A 24166-nucleotide genomic window follows, 5' to 3' on the forward strand; every position below is an offset into this window, starting at 1 on the left:
GCCTCGCTCAGCCAGTGAGCAGGAACCGGTCTGAATGTGGGATCCGAACCCTCGGGCGGGAGCGCAGCCGCGCTTCCCAAGCGGCGCACTATCCAGTGCGCCACCGGGCTGGCCCTTAAAATATCTTTTGGATACTTAACCTTGGTGTTGATTTTATAGTTAGTAACTGTAGGTTTTTAGTCATTGCTTATTCATGAACTAGAACTTTGGTTTTGCCAGATTGTATAAAAAGCACCAGACAACATAATGACAATGGACAAAAAAAATGACAGTATGACACAGTGTAAAAAGCATGGTTTTTGGAGACATATTCTAGCTCTCATATTAACTGTGATTTATTAATGGTGTATCGGTGTAGGTTCAGTTGCAACAAATATACCACTCTGGTGGGACATGTTGATAGTGGGGAGGCTGTGTGTGTATGTGGGGGCAAGAGGTAAAAAGGAAATCTCTACCTTCTGCTCAATTTTGCTGTGAACCTAAAACTGCTCTATAAAAATGAAGTCTATTAAAAAAATTAACTGTGACTTTGGGCAGTGCATTTAATCTTCCTTAACCTTAATTTCCTTATCTGTACAATGGGATAGTAAAAAGAGATTAGGAAAAAGCCCTTCGTCTCTTCCTATTTTTTAAAGACATTTTATTATAGAGAATTTAGGATGTATACAAATAGTCAGAATTGTATAATAAACTTCCATGTACCCATTACCCAAACCCAAACAATTATCAACCCATCTCCAATCATGTCCCTTCTACTTACCCCTCCTCTGAATCTTTTTTGAAGCATATTCTAGACATAATGTGATTTCACCCATAAATGTTTAGTAAGTATCCATAAAAGATATAAACTTTTAAAATATAGACATATATTATCCAACAAAATAATAATAATAATAATCCCTTATATCATATCATCGTTGTTCAAATTTTTACTTGTCTCAAATATTATACTTTTTAACAGTTTACCTTAAAAAAATTTTTTTTTTTAAATTTTTGAGTCAGGATCCAAATAAATTTCACACATTGTGATTGATATGTTTTAAAGTGTCCTTTAATCTGTAAGTTTTCTCTCCTTTTTTATTGCCCCCTGTAATTTATGGGTTGTCTGTCCTTTTAGAGTTTTCTGGTTCCTTTGCTGTTTTCATTTACTTTTCTGGTTCCTTTGCTGTTTTCTCTTCATCTCCCCATCTCTAAACATTGGGAGTGTTCCAGTTCTTAGTACTCTTCTGAATCCACGCCACAGTCTGGATATCTCCTCTAATTTAGTGGTTTTAAATACCACTTAGATGATGAGGACACCCACATTTACATCTCCAATTTGGACCTCTCCCCTGAACTCCACAGTCATCTAAGTGCCTACTTGTCACCTACTTAGATAGACACCTGAAACTTAACATGTCCTAAAAAACCTCTTGATTGACTTTCCAGACGAGCTGCTATCACTGAGTTTTTCCTGTCTCAGTAAATGATACTTGCATTCTTTCATTTGCTTAGACCAAAAAACCTTGAGAACTCTCTTCTCTCATATACCGCACATCTAATCCACTAGCAATTCCTGTCAGGCCTGTCTTCTAAATGACTTCCACAACCATCACTCTACCAGCTGCTACCAGTCTAGTATTAACCAACATTATCCTTTACTTGGACAGTCAATTAGTCTACCAACTGGTCTTCCGCCTTGTACCCTTACATATAATTTTCAAGGCTGAAGGCTTGTGCCAGAATTTTCTTCAAGGCTGAACAATATTCCATTGTATGTATATGCCACATTTTATTTATCCATTCATTCATTAATGGACACGTAGATTACTGACATCTTTTGGCTGTTGTGAATAATGCTGCCATGAATATGGGTGTTCAAATATCTCTTTATTCGATTCTTTCTGCTTTCAATTCTTTTGAGTATGTACTCAGAAGTAAAATTGCAGAGGGTGGCCCGTGGCTCACTTGGTAGAGTGTGGTGCTGATAACACCAAGGCCAAGGGTTCGGATCCCTACATAGGGATGGCCAGTTAGCTCACTTGGGAGAGCGTGGTGCTGACAACACCAAGTCAAGTGTTAAGATCCCCTTACCGGTCATCTTTAAAAAAAAAAAAAAAAGTAAAATTGCTGGATGTTATGGCTCTGTTTTTAATGTTGGAGGAACCACCATACTGTTTTCCAAAGTGGCTGTGCCATTTTACATTCCCACCAGCAGAGGTCTTTTTAGATTATATACTTTTGCATGTTAATAAGTTGTATTTCTCTAGGTATTTGTCTGTTTTATCAAACTGTCAAAATTATTGGCACAGTGTTTGAAGTGTCTTCATTATCAGTATTGATTTTTTTCACTTGATACAGATTTTTTAAGCCCTTTTTCTCATTTTTAAAAAAATTTTATTTACCTTTTCCAGTAATCAGTTTTGTCATTTGTTAATCCTTTTTACTGTATGTTGCTTTTTTTTTTTGGATGCTCGTGATTCAACTTGATGTATATTGCTTTTATTTTAATTTTTGCTCTTTATTTTCTCTTTCTGCTTTAAGATTACTTTGCTGTTGGTCTCACACTCTCTGGGTCTCACCTGTGTTTCTCATGCTCACCTGGGTTTATGTGATTGTTCTTCCTTTTGTCTACCCCTTTCAGAACAGTTTTCCAGGGGTATACAGTTGTTTGTTTTTAATGAAGAGAGGAAATTGGGGTGAAGGAAGTTGAAATGTCAAGAATGATGTCATCTTTCAGCACTGGTCTTTAACCATTATCAGCTGTACTTACAATTCTTACATTTTTCTGGTTGACAAGATTATCAAATGCAGCTTGTAACAATATGACTCTTTTTTTTCCTTCCTGACAGGACCCGTTGGGGCCCAGCCCCTACTCATGGTGCCCAGAAGACCTGGCTATGGCACCATGGGCAAACCCATTAAACTGCTGGCTAATTGTTTTCAAGTTGAAATCCCAAAGATTGATGTCTACCTCTATGAGGTAGATATTAAACCAGACAAGTGTCCTAGGAGAGTGAACAGGTAAGAATCATGAAGCTGCAGAGATCTTTTGCTATTTGTCTTTACTTTGGTAATTATTTATGTTTGTCTTGTGTATTTGAATAACAATGATAATATGTAACAGTTTGACCAAGAACAGATGGTAATTTGTTTTGAAATTGTGTTTCAGAGGTGTGATGGTAGGAAAAATCTGTAAACAGCCTTGAAATTATTCCATTTAACATGAGCTCACATGTTTTCCCGATGATAATAGAAAAGGTCTAAGTCATCTGACATGCTTTTGAAATCAGGCTGAGCATCCTGAGTATATATATCTCTTTCCTTGTTATTAGGTAATGTATCTGTGCTTTCTTTTCTCTCTATATCCCAGCTTACTTAACACTTTTATAATGTTCTCTTTAAGATGATGGTGGTGATGGTACAGGTGGTGATTTTCATCGTTTCATGCTTACTGTTCTCATGTCCTCAATTTCTGACTCTTCCTTATTCTTATATAGGAATAAATACCTATGGAATATAAAGATCAGTCTGCTTTCAATGAACTACTCCCCCCTCCCCCCACAAATGCCATATGTATTCCTGCTTGTGGTTTAGGTAATATAGGAGATATGAAAGGAATTTATCATGTGGCGCATACCATGTATGTTCTGATTTTTTTTTTAAAAGACAACACATTTAGAAAACAATATGACATTCAATTTAGCATTTTGGTTTGTACTGTCTCAGCCTTTTCTTATTCGATAAGTATTACTAAGAGCCTTCATTTAAGGTATAAATGGTTCTTATCCTCAAGAAGTTTGTAAGTTAGTAGAGGGGATAAGACACATAAGAAATATGAAGGTCTGATATCTTTTGTGCTTGCCATCCTAATTGTTAGTATTTCTGTTATATCTCAAAGTGGATGAGCACTAAGAGACTTTGTGATACATGTTTTAAAAAAAAACAAAACTATATGAATGTTATAATTAACATGTAATGTAGAGTTCTTTGTGCAGCCAGAAAGAGTTGTGTGGTATTACAGTTGGAAAGACTTCCTAAGAAATCCTAAGAAGCTAACCCAGTAACCTTTTTTAACAGTGAAAATGCAGAAAAGTTAAGGGACTTACCTAAGAACACACATTTCTAGTAGGAGAGGTAAAACCAGAACTCCAGAATCCTGACTTGGTAGTCATTAAGAAATGTTTTGTAAAGGAAGAAGAAAAGGAATTCAGTTAATCTAAAACTATTGTTAGAATTTGGGATAGCTGTAGTAAAGAAAATACTTTTTTTTTTTTGAAGGAGGAGGCAGTAACAAAAGTACAACGGCTGAGAAGTAGGTGTGTTGAGCTTAAGCCAGGCTTAAGGGGAAGGTCCTGGTTAGTTAATACCTTAAGCTACCGTGTATGAATAGGTGACTCCTAATCTTGCTGTAGCCTACCTCTTTACTAAACTTCAGACTGACATGTAAATGTTCTTAAAGTGCTTCAAACACAGATCAAAACAACTTTTCTCCCAATCCTCATCCCTACACTTTGTTCATACTACTGTATTCTTTTTCTCTTCCTAAGCCCCAAAGTTAGACCTTCCATTTCTTTTTCCACCTATTGGTGACCAAGTCCTATTGTGTTTATTTCAAAAATTGTTCCTTAATCTGGCCCTTCTTCATTCACACGGCTATTGGCTTGGTTTCAGACCCTTATTTCTTGTCTACACTATTGTAATAATCTAATTGGTCTCCCCTAACATCTGTCTCTCTTCATTCTAGTTAATTATCCACACTTCCGGCATAGTTAGCTTGCTTTCTTTTTTCTTTTTTTTTTCCTGGTGGCTGGCTGGTATGGGGATCCAAACCCTTGACCTTGGTGTTACAACACCGCACTCTAACCACCAGAGCTAACTGCCCAGCCTCTGGTGTAATTATCTTTCTAAACAAGAAATGTGGCTATGTCACTCTCCTACTTTAAAAATTTAATCAGTTCCCCATTGCCTGCAGAATCTCATCCCAAACTTTGTACAGCATATTCTTCTTAGTTTGGCTCTAGCCAATATCCTTTTCCATATTCTGCAACTCTTACCTGAAATGCCCTCTCTGACCTTGTCTATCTGGCAAACTCCTTTTATTTTCCAGGACAAACTTTTTGAATTCCACAGTCAGGTGGTGATTTATTCTTCTATGACCTAGTAGTACTTTGTATACACTTCCGTTATGGTATGTTAAGTACATTGTGGTTATTTGTTTTTCCTCCTTTCCCTGAGTGTATAACCCCTTTATGAAAAGAAATGTTCTTGATCATTATCTTTGTAGCCGTGATCTTTGGTACACAATACTGTTTCTTACATAATACTCAGTAGAATTAATGAAATGCTTATAAAAGTAAAATGGGATGAGCATGATGGAGACAGGAAAGAGAACTGTATATCATAGAGGCTTGTGTGTATGTGGATATGGATTTTCAGTGCCCTTTTCTTACTAGTAGGATCTGTAGGCTAGTGTTTGTCTTAGTCTCTCTCCTTTCTCTTTTGTGTCTTTCTGTTAGCCATCATCCACTTCTGGAAACTTAACTGCCTCATGCTGCACTCACATTTAAATTCCCTTTTTCTTGTTTCTCAAAACTGGGTTGTTAATGTATAAATTTGAATGGAGGGTAATCCTGTCCCTTCTGGTAGATGTTTGCATTTTAAAAAGGCATTTATTAATCTGAGTAAATAACTTAACTGGTAAAATGTCTAAGGGAGATTTTTCTGAGCTGGATTCTTTATAGTGCCTCTCTAGCTTGCCTTGCCCAAAAGAAGCTCCTCTAACCTTAGCAGTATATAGTGGAGAATTATTTTAAGTTATTGAATAGGAGAATTATATGATGAAAATGTTAAGAAAACAAAATCACTTAAAGACAAAATGGATTGGAATTGAAGGAATGGAGAGGGGATCTAGGCTTGGAGCTTGAGGGATGTTAATTGAGGTATTTTTAGTATTCTAGATGAGTTATGAGGAACTGATGCAGTGGCAATGATATTAGGCAAAAAGAACAGAATTGTTTATTGATTTGTTCTTTCTCCTACCTAATGTTTTTGTTTTGTTTTGGGGGTGGGAATAAGGGAGAATTTGTGTATTATATATGTATATATGAAGCTGCACAACATAGAGTTTCATGTGTTAGATGCTCAATATATTGATTAATTTTGGGAGAAAAAGCTATGTAATAAATTAATGTGCAACATTCTGGCTTTAACTTAAGGTCTTGTTACCATCCCTAATCACATTTTGTCTTTAGGTTACTTTGTGTGCTTATATTATTTGCCAGTATGAGTAATTTAGATGTTCTCAAATGGAAAATTTTTATCATATACGTTTTGAGTATTGATAGAAACTGCAGGACTTCTTTGGGACTCTAAAAATGGCATTGAATTCAGCTTTATAGTTTATTAATAATATTGCCTTGATTTAATGTCAGCATCTGCAAAACTTATTCCCTTTATTTTCCTCAACAGACTTGCTTTTGTCTTCAGTTTTACAGTATTACTGCATCACTAGTTAAAACTTGGGACTCTAAAAATGGCATTGAATTCAGCTTTATAGTTTATTAATAATATTGCCTTGATTCAATGTCAGCATCTGCAAAACTTATTCCCTTTATTTTCCTCAACAGACTTGCTTTTGTCTTCAGTTTTACAGTATTACTGCATCAATAGTTAAAAGTGTAGAGATCTTTTGAAATTTTGAAATCAATTCCTATACCTAAATGATTGGAATTTTAGAGGTTAGAAGGAACTAGATCGAAGTTTACAATTCTTTTTCAATATTAGTGAAACAGTTCAGGATCAAAATGCAGCAGTTCAGTTATATCTAATTTGTCTAAAAGTTAAAACTATGACACATTTTTTTCTTATTAGTGTAAAGGTTTTTGTAGTTGCCCTCTATCTCATAGTGTTTCTCTTCTAAGTGACTTAAGTTTTTTAATATGTAAATCAACACATATGAGATTTCTCTTGTCCATATGCCACATGAACAAATATTTGGCACTAAGGCATTAATCATAATGGTAGAATGATGTATTGTAGCCAAACGAGACTCCAATTTATTCAGAAGAGTTTTCTTGGACAAAATATCCAGGAAATGCTCATGAGTCATTTTGTGAGTCAACTTTTCTACAAATTTATTCTTTAGATTTTTGTCTGTTGCTTTTTTGGTCCTTTCCTCGCCCCCTTTTTTGTGGAAGAGGAGGGGTTCTCACCTTCCTTTTTTTCATTACTAAATTATTTTGATTGAAAATGATCATTTGGTAAAAGAGCGTATTTGTTTAGCAGATTTAAAATGTTAGTAGTTAATTTTTTGTTTTAAAACAAGTGAATGGTCTAAAGAACTAAAAACCAAATATTTTTAGAAATATTATGACCTAGGGTATAAATTCTGTAACTTGAGATTTTATGCTTGTTTGTCTAGCTACTAAATATACATGGGGATAAACCTTGAATAGATTGTTATGTATTTATTCAAAATCATCAAATGGTGGAATAGAAACATGTGAAAAAGTTGTATATACATCATAATTATAATTACAAAATCTATTTTAAACATGAATAAAAATTTGAAGGAATATCGAAATAGTTGGTGGTAGACTATGGTTGCATTTTTTTTGGTTTAGTTTTCCTGTACAAATTAAACATTATCTTATGGTCATTGTACTATTATTACTATTACTGTTACTATTATATTATGATTAATAGCATAATCCCAAATATTTGTGCGTATTGCATACTGATGTATGATGATTGAATTTAATACTGATGATTGAATTTAAGAAGGAGAAAGATAAGTCTGTATTGATTCCATTTTGGTTTTTAAAATGGAAATCTTAGATCAGAAGAGTGAAAGAATTCCCTTTCTGCCTTTATTAGGAATATTGCTGCTATGGTGTTGTAGTTGGATGGTATACTTACAGAGGCATGATTTTTTTTAATAATGACTTTATTGATATTTAATTCACATACTATATAATTCACCCATTTAAAGTTTGTAACTCAGTGGTTTTTAATATATTCACAAAGATGATGTGCAACCATCACCACAATCTAGCGGTTTTTTTTTAGCACATTCATTGTTACAAATCATACTTATTTATGCCTCTTATGCAGTCTCTCCCCTCCCCCTCTAATAACCATAGATTTGTTCTCTCCATCTGATAGATTAACTGTTCCTCCTTGGTTTGTTGCATAGATGATCTGTCCAGTACTGAAACAGATGTGATCAAATCCTCCCCTATTATCATAGGTCAGACACTTCTGTTACTCTGGAGAATGCTTTGTGGGGAGAGAGGACCTCTTCTTTCTTTTTTTTTTCTTTTTCTTTTGGTCTCCATTGGTGCCTCTCCTTGTGTCAATGAAATTGAAAGTCTGGTGTGCCATCAGCACAGTGGCTGTGATTGCTGCTGTAGAGACTAGCTGCTTTTGCGGCAGCCATGGCAGTTGCAGTGACTGTGGAGGGCTACCTGTGTGAAAGTAGTGTTTTTGGTGTGCTCTTTACCTGGTCGTGGCTGGGTCCAGCTTCCCCCAACTCCATGCCCAGGGGTCCTAGTGGGACTCCAGGGTGGTGGTAGCAGTTTGCCTAGTTGTGGTTGGGTTCAGCTTTCCTCAGCTCCACACTTCAGGGCTTTGGCAGGGCCCCAGGGCTGTGGTGGCAGCTTGTCTAGTTGCAGCTGGGTTCAGCTTCCCCCCCAGCTCCATGCCTCATTGTAAAATGTTGTTGCAGAGCAGTTGGGGGAGAGAAGGAGAAGGGAAAGGGGAGGGAAATAGGATGGGAAGGGTGGGAAGTAGTGGAGCATGATCGAGGCCCATGGCCACCACCACCCCTATTCCGGCCCAGGGCTTCTGGCAGCTGGGTAGTCACTGGGCTGAATGCAGATGTCAGGGGGGTGTGGCTGAGGCCCTTGGCCACCCACCTCCCCATCCCCCACCCCCTGCTCGGGAGTCTGGGGCACTACCAGCAGTGGCTCAGTGGTCATTGCTGGGCTGGTTGCAGATGTCAGGGGCATAGCTTAGGCCCTCGACCCCTCGCCACCCTGACTTGGGACCTGGGGCACTTCCTGCAGCAGCCCAGTTGTGGATGATAGGGGTGTGCGGTTGAGGCCCTTGGCCCCCTGCTCCCCCCAGGCTTGGGAGCCCAGGGGGCTTCCAATCCTTCTAGGTTTTATAGGTGTTATTTGGTGATGTTACACCTCTACTAGTTAATATCAAACTTTCTCTCTGATCTGTGGGTGTTTTGTTTTTTCTTTCAATTCTGTTTGAATTATGTGCTATTCCCATCACTTAAACTCTGCACTGGAATTTTATTGTCCTTTGCTTACTTCTAAAACGGAGAAATGTCTTGTGGGGACCAGCACTTGAACCCTGTAGTTGAGCTAAGCTAAACTACTGCTTTGCTGCTGTTTCCCTGAGGAAGACTTTTTGTGCAGCTCAGGTTTTAATGGTTGTCCTTGTATGTTCTTCCAGGTCTTGTGAGGTCTGGTACACATGGGTTGCATGGAAACGCTGGTCTGGGTCTGAGTCTTTTCATCAAACTTCACCCCCTACAGTTCTGTATTCCTGACCAGTCTCCACGGAGTGGCCCTACACTGATTGGAGGGCAGATCAGCTGTCCTTGCTGTGCCCCAATGTTCCCCTGGTGGCCCATCTCCCCCACTTCCCTCACTCCAAATACTTCCCGTGGGATGGACCGTGTGCCGGTCCATTGTGGTCGGCCTCTGAATGGCCTCCTTTTTTTCAGTTCTCTGTGGCTCCTTGCTCCTGTGTGGGTCCATGGGAACCCTGTTAGTGGTCTTGTGGCCTAGGGGCCACCAAGATCCTCATCTCTCCTGCCACCTCTGAGCAACTTCATAGGAAGGTCAGAGCTGTGGCTTTTGCTAGCTCTTGCTCTGTGTGCTCACCAGCTCCAGCCTTAAAGCAGCCAGGGCTTGAAATGGTGTTAGTGATCCTTTCTTTTTCTCATCATGGCCTCTCCTGCCTTCCTACCCTCCATAGGTCTCTTCTCCTCTTCCCCTGAGCTTTAGTGGCCCCAGCGTGGCTGTCATTTCTTTTTAATAGTTGTAAATTGGTTGATTTGTGGGAGAATAAGCTGGGGACCGTCTATTCTGCCATCTTGACCAGAAGCCCACAGTCTAGTTTTAGAACATTTCATCCTCCCAAGAAGAAACCCTGTTACTCATTAGCAGTCACTCCCCATTGCCTCCCTCCCTACAGCCCCTGCCAACTACTAATCTACTTTCTGTCTGTAGATTTGCCTATTCTGGACATTTCATATAAGGAATTATACAATATGTGGTATTTTGTGACTGGCTTCTTTCTGTCCGCATAATGTTTTCAAGGTTTGTCCATGTTGTAGCATGTATCAGTACTTTATTCCTTTTAATTGCTGGATAATATTTCATCGTATAAGGATATAACACATTTTGTTTATCCATTCATCAGTTGATGGACATTTGGGTTGTTTTTCTTTTTGGCTGCTATGAATAATGCTGCTGTAAACTTTCATGTACAGGATTTTGTGTGGATATATGTTTTTATTTCTCTTGGGTGTGTACCTAAGAGTGCATTCATATGATAACTATCATGTTTAACCTTTTGAGAAACTGCCAGACTCTGCTCCAAAGTGGCTGAACTATTTTATATTCCCAATAGCAGTGTATGAGGATTCTAATTTCTCTACATCCTCACCAATATTTGTTATTATCGGTCTTTTTTTATTATAGCCGTCCTAATGGGTATGAAATAGTATTTCATTGTCATTTTGATTTGCATTCTCCTGATGGCTGATGATGTTGAACATCTTTCCATGTACTTATTGGCCATTTGTATATTTTCTTTGAGAGATGTCTGTTTAGGTCCTTTGCCTGTTTTTAAATTGGGTCATCTGTCTTTTCAGTATCAAGTGGTAGGAGTTTATTATACGTTCTAGATAAAAGTCCTTTATTAGATATATAATTTGAATAATTTTTCTCCCTTTCTACTTGTTGACTTTTCACTTTCTTCAGGGTGTCTTTTGAAGCACAAACTTTTTTTTTTTTTTTTTTTTTTTTTTTTTTTTTTTTTTTCCTTTTTGTCTTTTTTCTTTTTTCAGGGGGTTTTTTTGAGCCCAAACTTTTTTTTTTTTTTTGTGGGGTTTTTTTTGAAAAACCTTTTTTTTTTTTTTTGTGGGGTTTTTTTTGAAAAACCTTTTTTTTTTTTTTTGTGGGGTTTTTTTTGAAAAACCTTTTTTTTTTTTTTTGTGGGGTTTTTTTTGAAAAACCTTTTTTTTTTTTTTTGTGGGGTTTTTTTTGAAAAACCTTTTTTTTTTTTTTTCCTTTTTGTCTTTTTTCGTGACCGGTAACGGGATCGCAACCCTCGGTGTCGCACCTGTACCGCAACTGGCAACGGAATCGCAACCCTCGGTGTCGCGCCCGCACCACACTCAACCAGTGAGCCGACCGGTCTCTATATGGGATCCGAACCCTTGGCGGGAGCGCCACCGCACTCCCAAGCACCGCACTCTACCGAGTGCGCCACCGGGCCGGCCCCAAACATTTTTAATTTTGATGATATCTACCTTATTTTTTCCATTGGTGCTTGTACTTTTGTTATTTTGAAGAAGGATATGCTTCTGATTAAAATGATTTTGAGGACATACCCCAGAAAACACTGCCAGTGAAAATCAAATGGTGTAGTTTTAAGTGTTTAGATATCTTGTGGAAACTATTCGTATAAAATATGTTAGCTAATAAACAAGTTTTATTTTCCTTGTTAACCACTTGGAAGATAGGAAGGCAAATAGATGGTAATTATTTCATATCTCATAATTCTTTTAAAGTAGCATTTAAATAAACTAGTCAGTACAAATTAGTCTTCTGGCTAACAGTCCTACAATATATTTGAAATTTGAAGATACTTTTATAAATAAACATATGCCTAAAATCGGAGACTAGTAAGTAAGTGTTTTTACTAACAACTATCCATATGTCTAGATTTAAATTATAATAATAGCTGTATAGTATTCCACTGAATGGCTCTACCTTGATTTGTTTACTTTTAGTCCATTCCAGTTTTTTTCTTAGGTTAAGTTAAATTAATTTAAGTCAATTATCTGAATTTACCATATGGTTGTACCAAAGTAAAATGCTGTTGGTACTGAATTTAAAAGATATAAGGGCCCTGACTGGAATTATAATTCAAAATCCTGCAGTAACTTTTTAAAATTTAAAGATCAGTTTTGGATTTTCTCTGTGTTTTCCTTAGCTATTTAATTTATTGTGCCTTTGTTTTGTGTCAGGTACTGTGCTAGGTTCTGGAGATAACAAGGTTAATAAGACATTTTACCCCTTCTAAAGATTTTATAATCTGTATGGAGTGATGTTCATTATGTAGTTTGATGAAAGAGTAATGATTCCTGCCTTTGTGAAAGGAGTGGGAAGGGGAGTATATGACATGGTATCTGAATGGAATAGTAGTCCAGTGGACATGGAGAAAGAATAATCCATATAGAGAGTACATGAGCACAGGTACGACAGGTATGATATGTTTGTGTAATAGAAGTAGGCAGTGTAAATACAGTAGCTAGAGGTGAGTCTGAAAAGTTAGCCAGGGAATAGGTTATGAAGGATCTTAATTCCACGCTAAGATTTGTGAATTCAGAAATAATAGAGGACCACTGGAGGCTTTTAAGCAAATGAGGAGCATCTGTTTTTAAAATCATAAGTGATGGTAGTATGGAGAATCAGTCAAAGAAGAGAAAGACTGGAGTCCTGGAGAACATTTGAAAGGCTGTTGTAATAGTCTAGGTCAGTGGTCTTCAAACCATTGGTCATCATCCCCATTAATTAAAATATGTTACAGTAAATAGATAAATAAATATATATGCACACATATTTTATGTTATATTTATAATTACAATTAAAATTATAATTTATAGACATGTACTGCTATTCTAATATATTATGTAATTATAGAAAATTAAAGGTGAGAAACAATATTTTGAAATAAACTATTTAAAACTATTTATATAATTTGAAAATTTCAGATTAATGGTACCAAAAACCTGATTGGATATGTGCCACACACTTGAACTACAATAAGTTACAACATTCTGAAAATGAATGAATGAAGAAATGAATGAGAGTTCCACTGTTAACTCATATGTTGCAGAACTCCTGTCAGTCTCAGAATTCCTGGTGTACCATGTGTTACACCTGACCATCTGACATGGACTGAGTGAGGGCACCAGTGTCAATCGATATTCATGAATAACAGTGAACCTTAATTTCTAATTATTAGATGAAAATTAAACATAAATACTTCTAATTATTTTCTCATACTCCAGCATACCCCCTAGTACCTCTGGTGCATATTTTTCTGGATCAGAGGTAAGTGTGTTCTAAAACACAGTGGCAGCAGTGATGATGAAGGGAGAGCATAGATGTAAGATTTAGAAGAAGAATGAACAATTTAGATGCGTAGGGAAAGAGAAGAGATAGAACATTTTCATAGTTCCTAGCTTGTGCAATGCTAATGGCTTTAACAGAAACACATAATGAAAGGACCAGGTTTTCTAATATTCTGGTTTGGATATTTGGAAGTTGAATTGCATAAGAAGCATCAAAATGGAGAAGTTCAATAGATTATTGGAAATAAGTGCCTAGAGCTCAGAGGACAAGTCAAAATGGAAATTGAGATTTGTGACTTGTCAGCATGTAGATGGTAGTTAAAAGCTAGGAAAGTGTGTAGAGTCAGGAGAACTGAGAATAGATCTCTGGGGATGGTATTATTTCAGTTAAGACACATGGAGATTGGAAAAGTAGGAAAACCAGGACAAAGTAGAAGCTATTTCAGAGAAGGCAAGGCAAAGATTGTGATTTTCAAGGAACAAGATTTGATCACAGTGCCAAATGCTAAAAGAAGCCCTGAGTGTAAAGGCTGAAAAAAGACCATTACACCTGGATATTGAGAAGTCCGTGGCTTGAGGGGAAAAAGTTCAAGAGGCGAGTTGTTAGTGTAAGCCAGATTGAGTTAAATTTTTTTTCTCAATCTAAAGTAATCTGTCAGTTATTTGTGAATACTAGGAATGTTTACTACACTAGTGTGGTTATATAAGTTTATAAAAGAGTTCACACCCATGTGAAATTTATAGTGGAAAAGAAGAATTTACATGTAAGATAACTACAAAGATAGTTTATAGTAAGGCGCTCTGGTGTACTGCAGATTTTATATTACAGCGTATTAAAAATTTAGTCTAAAATATAACCCCTTTTTTCTCTGCATCGCTTAAAGTGTATCTTGATGCAAAAAGTATTCATTGGCTACCTTCTCTGCTACTTACTACAGAATTATGAAGTTAATTAAAAGTTGGAAGGATACAAGGAGAGACCACCAGCTGTTTTAGTTTTAAAAACCTGTGAATGACTTTGGCATTTTGTTATACCTTACCAGTCTTCCTTCTTTCTGTCTATACTGTAGTGACAGATTAATTTATTATAACTGTGGATACCATGCTAATGTAAATAGACTTTTGGGGAAAATATGCTTTCATGTTGTGTTCTGTAGACTTAAATAATATTTACCATTCTACCTTTTGGGAGCAGAGAATTAAGATGTACCTAAAAATGAGATGAAGGTGGATCTCTGTGAACTTATTTCAACAATTAACAGAAAAATAATTTCTTTTCCTCTTTTTTACATTAAAGTTTCCCTCTCCTACCATTTTTCTGCTGCATGAGTCAGGTGGAACTTATTGAAATCACTATTAAATTTTACTTTACAGTCTGTGCACCAGAGCATGATGGAGTCAAAAGATTTGGTACCAGAATGTAGGAAATGGTGATTGAGGTAAGAGTGGGAAGGTAGGCAGTAGCCCTTTGTAAGACCTAATTTACTCAGGTAAATTCCATTTTTGGAGTAACTCCCAGATATTCTTAAGCATTTCTAAATTCTAGCTTGAGTTTCTAAAAAATGTATTATATTATACAGTTGTCCCTCTGTACTCATGGGGGAATGGTTCCAGGACCCTTCATGGGTTACCAAAATCTGTGCATGCTCAAGCCTCTCCTATAAAATGGCATAGTATTTGCATATAACCTACAGCATGTCCTCCTACATACTTTAAATCATTTCTAGATTACTTATAATACCTAATACAGTGCCTACACATCACTTCATTTTCATGGATTCACAATAGTACTCAGCCTGCAGCAAATTCAGGTTTTGCTTTTTGAAACTTTGTAGAATTTTTTTTTTCCTTTCTATGTATTTTTGGTCCAAGTTTGGTTGAATCCATGGATGTGTAATCCACAAATGCTAGGGCCAACTGTATTCCGCAAGAATTCTTCCCTCCTCAGACTAAGGTTATTAGTAAAAGTAAGCCATTAAAGATTGGTTAAAAATTCTTATCCCCATTTACTCAGATTTTTCTTTCACAGATTACTTTCCTAAGTATTGTTTTATGTATTTTGATTAATGTAGTTTTAGTTCTTATTGTAAACTAAGAAATACTTGACCCTTCTGCTAAAAATTCTACATTTGAACAGAAGATTCTACCTGCCCCCCATTGTTATAATAAAAGACTAGTGTTCCACAACTACAGTATAGAGAAAACTCAGTTAATAGTTTGTTAATTACCAAAATTCATTCTTTGTCTTAGTTTACTATATTTGATTCTAATGCATTGTAGCATATCCATTTGTTGTTTGGAAAACTTTAATATAATTCTTGAAGTATATTTGTGAGATAATTATGCTTAAATTTTTACATAAATAAAAGTATATCTGCTTTTATTTCCCCCCAAATTATTTTCACTAATATCCCATTTGGCCCTGAAACTATTATCCCATTTTTGTTGAGGAAAAACAAAAGTCAGAGAGCTCAAGTAACTTTCAAAAAACTTAAGTTGCAGAGGGGGGCTAAAAAAAACCTCATGTTTACTTATTTCTTCTCCAATATTTACGTTACCACATATTTTAGAAGTTTTTCAAGTTGGCAGTTTCCCAGTTCAAACTTTCTTCATAATATAGTAGCACCTTTGCTGCTATAGCTGTCTGGATGGCTAGATAAATTACTATTGTTGAAATACCATGTGTTCTCACTCATGTGGGAGCTAAAAAAGTTGATCTCACAGAAGTAGAGGGTAGGATGCTGGTTACCAGAGGCTAGTAAGGGAAGTGGGTAGGGGCGAGGGAGAGGTTGTCCTCCTGTTCTGTAGCACAGTGTGATGACTGTAGTTAACAATAATTTATTGTATATTTCAAAATAGCTGCGAGAGAAGATTTTGAATGTTCCCAATACAAAGAAATATTGAGGTGATGGATACTGTAATTGCCCTGATTTTATTACACATTATGGTAAATGTATCAAAGTATCACTTGTACCCCATAAGTATATACAATTATTATATATCGACAAAAAATAAAAAATTACTATTGTAGAGAGTTTTTTCGCTAGTTCCACATGCCTGCCTGATAAAAATTCTAATTAAACTATCCTTTGCTCTAGTATCTTTTGAGATAAGAAATGAGAATTTACAGTCCCTGGATTTGTCATTTTGTAACTTGCATACTAAAATTTTATTAAAATTCTAAGTGTAAAATGTAATTTCATCATATCACTAAGGGCTTAAAGTGAAGAGATATGATAATAACTGTTGGTCCCCACAAAGGCTGATTCCCTTTGTAGCATAGGTTTTGGCAGTTATACCTTGGAACGTATAAGTAGTTGAGTGTTAAAATTGCCTGGTGTACTACAGAATTCTAATGCCATTCCCTTAAGGCTCTGATGTAAATTATCAAACGTCAGGGTAATTATTCATAAAAGAATTTCTGTATTTGATGCCATGATAAAATCTACAGTGTTTCATTATTTGGTATTCTCATAATTAAATTTTACTGTCAGGGCATTGTAGATTATTCATTTCAATCTTAAATTTATGAGGGGTCTTCAAAAAGTTCATGGAAAGATTCATATTATCTTTTAATTCTATGTTTCCACAAACTTTTTGAAGTACCCTCGGATATCTTCTCTGACAGTTGTTCACATAGCTACTCTTTGAACAATTTGTAGCAAGGATAAACTCAGTTACTTTATCAGATAGTGTAATCCACTTTGAATAACCAGCAGTTAGAAAATTTTGGAAAATTTTGTTCTGAAATCTAGCTGCTGTATTTTTGCAATCATTTTTCCTAGTTATATCCTCATACAAGAAAAATTTTCAGCTCAGTTTTTCATATGATAATCCATCTTTTTTTTTTTTTTTTTTTTTTAAATAAAAGATGACCAGTTAAGGGGATCTTAATCCATGGCTTAGTGTTGTCAGCCCCACTCTCAGCCAGTGAGCGAACCGGCCATCCCTATATAGGATCCGAACCCATGGCCTTGGTGTTATCAGCACCGCACTCTCTTGAATGAGTCATTGGCTGGCCCCAATAGCTGAAGATTTCTATAATTTCCTTTGAGTCTTTCCTATTCTAGACTAAAAGTCCCTAGTTTGATTTATTTTTACTTACGTTACATGAATTTTTATCAGGATTGCCTTCTTCTGGTTGTTTCAATTTTTAGGGTCTTTAATTTTTCCCAAATTGAACAGAGTACTCCAAAATGTGAAATGATCTGTATAATATATTATCTGGGTTATCTGGGTACTTAAATATATGCAATCTGAGTTCTTTAAGGTTGAGGAAGCCACATCACACAGTTAGCTCATTTTGCACTGGTAGTCCTCTAAACACCCTTTCCAGAGGAACATTGGGTGAGATGAGATCCTCTAATTTGTTCTTGTTACAGTTAAAGTTGTCAAACATAAGTGTGTAGATTACAGTACCTTTATTATATTTCATTTAGTTTATTGTCATAGTTTGTCAGTAGCTTTTAACACACTAATTTATGTTTTTAGCATACTAGTCATGTCTCCCACATATGTGTCATTTGGGGATTTTTTTAACAAACAGCTAATTTATTGATTATTTACTATTCGTGGGGCGTTAGATATGTTTCCTTTCCTTATAGTATTGATAGTTTTCTAGGGTGCATAGTTATTCTGAAATAAAAGTTTCCATGAATATTCACGTTAACTTAGAAAAAGTAAAGGAAATTGCCCTGCTCCACGTTATAATAAAACACCTTAGTAATAGTGAAAACATATGGTGTTGGCACAAGAACAGACAAATAGACCACTGGGACAATATAGAGATCTCAGAGTCAGATTCATATATGAGAACTGAATAAGATAAAAGTGCCATTGCAAATTAATTGGTTAAGTGTAGACTATTTAGTAGATGATGTGGGGAAACTGGCTCACTATATGGATAAAAATAAAATTGGGTCCTTACTCTTTACAAAGAAGAACAGATGGATTAATAACCAAAACATATGAATAAAACCATAAAGTTAATAAAATGTAATTTATCTTTCTTAGTATTAGGAGCACCTCAAAAGCATAGTGAAAAAATGATTAATTTGATGATGTAAAGTACGGATTTTGTTCAGCACGGACTTTGTTAACAGAGAACATTTTGGGAAAAGTTATTTGCAATAACTTATCTAGAATATGAAGGAAACTCCTTCAATTTGACAAGAATACTGGAACCCCAATAGAAAAATGGACAAAGGAAACAAACAGGGAATTCCCAAAAGGGGAAACACAAATGACAGGATTCTCAAATTCATTGGTAATAAGAGAAATCTAAATTAAAACAAGCTTTTAGTTTACACTCATTAGGCTAGCAAACATTAGAAAGCAAAGGTGGATAATGCCAAATCTTGGCTGGGACATAGGGAAATGGAAATCTCAAGGAGCATAGATTAGTGTAGCTATTCTGGAGAGCAGTTTGGCAGTTCTTCATCACTTAGTTGATAAAATTCACTTTGACCTAACAGTCTGTTTCTGGGTATATAATCAGAGATAAATTCTCACAGATTCCTAAGAGGACATGTAAGGAGATAGATAATGCATTGCAACATTGTTTTGGGTGGCTGGCAGTTAAGATATTCTGAGTCTGCATTGCTGGGGGAGTAAACAGACAACATGTGGAGTACTCTGCATCAATCAAATAAAATGAACTAAGTCACTTAAATTGTATACCACTGATTTTTCACAGATGAAGCTTTTAAAAATAATAAAAATAATTTTAAAAAGAAACAATGTACTGAGCACACCACAGCAACATGAATGGATTTTAAAAATCTAGTGCAGAGGGGTAAAGTAGGAATACATACAAACAGATGGATGTTCATCAAACATGTTAGAAGGAATAACTTATCGGGAAGGGGAATGAAGATAGGAAATGGAGATGGAAGGAAAGAAATCAGTTAGAAGAGTGGTCTTATACAGATTATGACAGTGTGCTGTGAACTAAGTAAAGAGAATGATTAATTTAACCTTTTGTACCCGAGGAATAAAAATGAGGTTTGGAGACTCATTTGGCAGTGGTGTGAAAATTGGGTTGGAGAAAATACAAGAAACTTAAAATAGTTCAGATGCTAGGACATGAGGCCTTAATTCAGGATGTTGGTATAAGAAGTACTATGGAGAGGTGGAGTCAACAACTAACTGGGTGAAGAGATGAGCCAGGTTTTGAATCTGGGTAACTGGTAAGATGGAGGTACCATTAATTAAAGAGGAGTAACAAATAGAAGATAACCAGATTTAACTTGGGGAAGGTATGTTGAATTTAGGTTTAGATACATTCCATTGGAGGTTCTAGAATTTCATTGAAGAAGATTATCCACTGTTAGAACATTTATGTAGGATATACTGTGTGCTGAGCATTGTCAAAGCAGTATATTTTTTTATCCCTAAGATGTTTTGGCCCTACTACAAGTATTTCAATCTCCTTCACCATCTTGATTCTTGGGGTGGTTTGGGTGGTTTGCCAGGAATTGGTAAGCTTAAAATTACACCATGGGCCGGCCCGGTGGCGCACTGGAGAGTGTGGCGGCGCTCCCGCCGAGGGTTGGGATCCCATGTGGAGACCGATTCCCGCTCACTGGCTGAGCGCAGTGCGTGCACAACACTGAGGGTTGCGATCCCGTTGCCGGTCCCCGGTACGGGTGCGACACCGAGGGTTGCGATCCCGTTACCGGTCAGTAAAAAAGACAAAAAGGAAAAAAAAAAATTACACCACTCTGCTGTTGAATAAATAGTGTCAAAATAGTAAAAGCATCCTGACTGATGAGATCTGTAAAATTTCACCTGAGAAACTATTGGTAATAATGGCCACAACAGAAAATTTAAAGTGGGAGAAAAATTGAAATTCTTTTGAACCCCAAAATTGATAGGTATCTCAAATCTGTGTTGTAAAATTTACTCTAGAAAAGACTTGATATTGATTTATATAGTTTCAATAAGGCAAAATTGAAAACGGATAAGATAGAAACTTTATGCTATGTAGAAAATTGCTCTGGGTATCAAGGCAGTTTGATTTTTTTGTTCCAGAAAATGCTGTTTTTCCCCTCCCCCCCTTCCCCACTTCAGTGGGCTAGATTTGAATCCTTTAAATTTATTTTAAATTATACCAGTACTATGTGAGTATACTCTCATTCTAATATATTTAGATTGTATAAACAAAAGTCACCCTGTGACCCTGTCATTCTCCTTTCTACAGGTAACCACTGTATCTATTTGATACATATCCTTCCACGTATCTGTTCACTGCTTTTACAAATATGCGTGTACAAAAACAGATATAATTTGTGGATATTTAGTATCATTCTCTATATAGACTGTAATTTTTTTTTTTTTAAGTGCAGGTCTTGAATGTCTTTCTATACCAATATATTGGATCAAAATGTTTGCTGGGTAAAAATGGAGGTTTCATAATATCCTTACTGGCTAGATACTTTTGTAAGGACGGGGGAGTGCAAGGAATACAGGTGTGTTTGTTGCTTTCAAGAAGCTCACAGTTAGTAGAAATGAAGTATATGATAATTTTAATATAGTAGACTAGGTGTTCTAATAGAGATTTGTACTAGATGCTATTTTAGCACAGAGGAAAGAGCATCTAATGTTTAAAGAAAGAGAGGTGAACATGTCAAGAAATGCTTAGAGATGGTGGGAAGGGTTTTGGATCAGTTTCTAAGGAGGATATTTTGCAGGTCAGTTGTGTCCTGGAATGATTAAGTAATTTACTGGATTCATTATTCGCTATCTTTTGTGAAATTCATGTCATCCTTTGCCAGCAATCAATCCTTTTGGTGTCCTAAGCCATGGTTCTGAAAGCAAAATCTTTTAGAATTTTGACAGCTTTAAATAGTGCCAGAAATGGGCCGGCCCGGTGGCGTACTGCTATAGTGCGCCGCTTGGGAAGTGCGGCGGCGCTCCCGCCGAGGGTTCGGATCCCACATACAGACCGGTTCCCGCTCACTGGCTGAGCGAGGCGCGGGAGCAACACCGAGGGTTGCGATCCCGTTGCTGGTCCCGGTCCGGTGCGGGGGCGACACTGAGGGTTGCGATCCATTGCCGGACACGGAAAAAGACAAAAAGGAAAAAATAAATAAATAAATAAATAGTGCCAGAAATTACTTCAGTTAATATTTTTGCATTTCATCTTGTAGAGGATTATGTGAATGTGTTTTTCCTTTCTTTAGGGAGGTGGTTGACTCAATGGTTCAGCATTTTAAAGTAACTATATTTGGAGACCGTAGACCAGTTTATGATGGAAAAAGAAGCCTTTACACAGCCAATCCACTTCCTGTGGCAACTACTGGGGTAGGATATACTTTTTTTTTTTTTTTTTTTAAATTGGAAAGCTATACTTTTGTAATATCTTCTTTTCAATGTTTTTATTACCATTTTTATTCTAAATCATATGCATGTAAGTATGTGTCACTTATCTTTTTTAACTTTTTATTTTCAAATAATTCCAAACTTACAGAAAAGTTGCAAGAATAATGTAGAGAACTCTAATATATGCTTTACTGCTTATTTACCAGCATTGTTAATGTTCACCACATTCGTTTTATCGTATTTTTTCTTACTCTCTCTCTCTCTCTTTTTTTTTTTTTTTTTTGTCTTTTTCCGTGTCCGGCAACGGAACGCAACCCTCAGTGTCGCCCACGCACCTGACTGGGACCGGCAACGGGATCGCAACCCTCGGTGCTGCTCCCGCGCCTCGCTCAGCCAGTGAGCGGGAACCAGTCTGTATGTGGGATCCGAACCCTTGGCGGGAGCGCCACCGAGCTTCCCAAGCGGCGCACTATAGCAGTGCATCACCGGGCCGGCCCCTTACTCTCTCTCTTTTGCACACTCTTTATATCTATAGATATAGCTATCTAGAGAAACACCCATACATACTTGTTTTTTCCTGAACCATTCACAAGTAGGTTGCATACATCATGCCCCTTTAATATGTAATACTTCACTGTGTATTTCCTAAGAACAAGGATAAAAACTTTAGAATAGTTATCAACTTCATTAAATTTAGTATTGATATGATACTTTTGTCAAATCAGCAATCCATATTCCATTTTCATCATTTGTTCCAATGATGTCCTTTAGCATTTTTCCCCTTCCATTACAGAATCCAGTCCAGGATCATGATATAGATGTCATGTCTCTTCAGTCTTTATTCTAGAACAATTCCCCGTCTTTTTTTTTTTTTCTTTTTTTTCTTTTTTTTCCTCTTCTCAAGTTTATTTGTAGAATATCTGCCAGTCTGGGGCCGGCCGGGTGGCGCACTGCTACAGTGCGCTGCTTGGGAGTGCGGTGGCGCGCTCCCGCCGAGGGTTCAGATCCCACATACAGACCGGTTCCCGCTCACTGGCTGAGCGAGGTGCGGGCGCAACACCGAGGGTTGCGATCCCGTTGCCGGTCCCGGTCCGGTACGGGCGTGACACCGAGGGTTGTGATCCGTTGCCGGACATGAAAAAAAGACAAAAAAAAAAAAAGAAGAAGAAGAATATCTGCCAGTCTGGGATTGTTTGATGCTTCCCCTTGATGATATTCTGGTTATGCGTTTGTGGCAGGAATATATTACATATGTGTTCTTTCCTTATCAGTGCATCATATCAAGAGGCATGTAATATGTATTTGTTCTGTTAATGATGATGTTAACTTTGATCATTTGGTTAAGTTGGTATCTGCCACGTTTATCCTGACAAGATATTCTTTTTTCTCCTTGTAGATAATAAGTATCTTATGGGGAGATACTTTTTTTTTTTAATTGTGGTAAAATGCACATAATGTAAATATTACCACCTTAATCATTTTTAAGATATGGCTCAGTGGTATTAAGTACTTTCACATTGTTGTATAATCATCACCACTGTCCATCTCCAGAACTGTCTTTATCTTATAAAACTGAAACTCTGTACCCATTAAACAATAACTTCCCATTGCCACCTCCCCTCAACCTCTGGCAACCTCTGTTCTACTTTCTATCTCTATGAATTAGACTCTTCTAGGCTCCTCATGTAAGTGAAATCATACAGTGTTTGTCTTTTTGTGACTGGCTTACTTCACTTAGAATGATGTATCCTTTTGATATAAAACATTTTTTAAAAAATACTTCATTACTTTCAGGCACAATAAAATGTTCCAGGTTTATCTTATGTTTTCCCTACTGCAGTCCTGCAACTAATCATTTCTTAAAGGAGCCCTGGTTTCTTTTATTTGGGGAATTCATTTTTGAAACCAAAATCTTGATACTGGTTATGCTCATTGCTACTGGGGTATATGTGCTTCTAAGCTCACTCAGTGGACAGAGGTAGGAAACAGAAATAAGTAAGTAAAACAGATAGACAATAAAAAACATTGCACTTTGTAAATCAAACGTATATATATGTTGGAAGTCATGAATTCACATTGATTGTTCTAATTCCAGCCCATCCCTACAGGATTCTTCCTTTCCTCACCCAATTCCATATTGTATATGCTTTCTCCTTTAGTTAGACCCGTGGCTCCCCAAAACATCCCCATTTTTTCTCATTCACTCTGTCCTGCAGTACATATAAAATAGTTTCTGAATTACTATACCCATACCACTACAAAAAACAAACCCACTCAAGAAGGATTGAAGGCTGTTTTTCCAAACTCACCCTTTCTCCATACCATCTGAACTGAGGGTATAGTCAGTATACTATGTTTGAGTTACTTGCATTAGTGTGACTTTTTTTTATCCTTTTCCATATGGTTATGTTATTCATTTGGAATGCATTTGAGTTCATTTGATTCTGTCTATATTGAGTTCTATTTTTTCCCTCCATC

At 36.6% G+C, this 24166-nt stretch overlaps 1 protein-coding gene across 3 annotated transcripts in view; it reads left to right on the forward strand.

The window, feature by feature from the left end:
* The window catches only part of AGO3 (argonaute RISC catalytic component 3), a 115576-nt gene that overhangs the window by 6004 nt on the left and 85406 nt on the right, over positions 1–24166 (forward strand). For 2 of the 3 annotated variants that reach the window (XM_008585475.1, XM_008585484.1), the window contains exons 2-3: positions 2832–3003; positions 21550–21670. In XM_008585475.1, coding sequence (XP_008583697.1) covers positions 2832–3003; positions 21550–21670 — 293 coding nt within the window. The remainder of the gene's footprint in view (positions 1–2831; positions 3004–21549; positions 21671–24166) is intronic. The other variant, XM_008585491.1, reaches the window with a different exon arrangement.

This window comes from Galeopterus variegatus, unplaced genomic scaffold (assembly GCF_000696425.1).
Source record: "Galeopterus variegatus unplaced genomic scaffold, G_variegatus-3.0.2 Scaffold106, whole genome shotgun sequence".
NCBI lineage: Eukaryota > Metazoa > Chordata > Mammalia > Dermoptera > Cynocephalidae > Galeopterus > Galeopterus variegatus.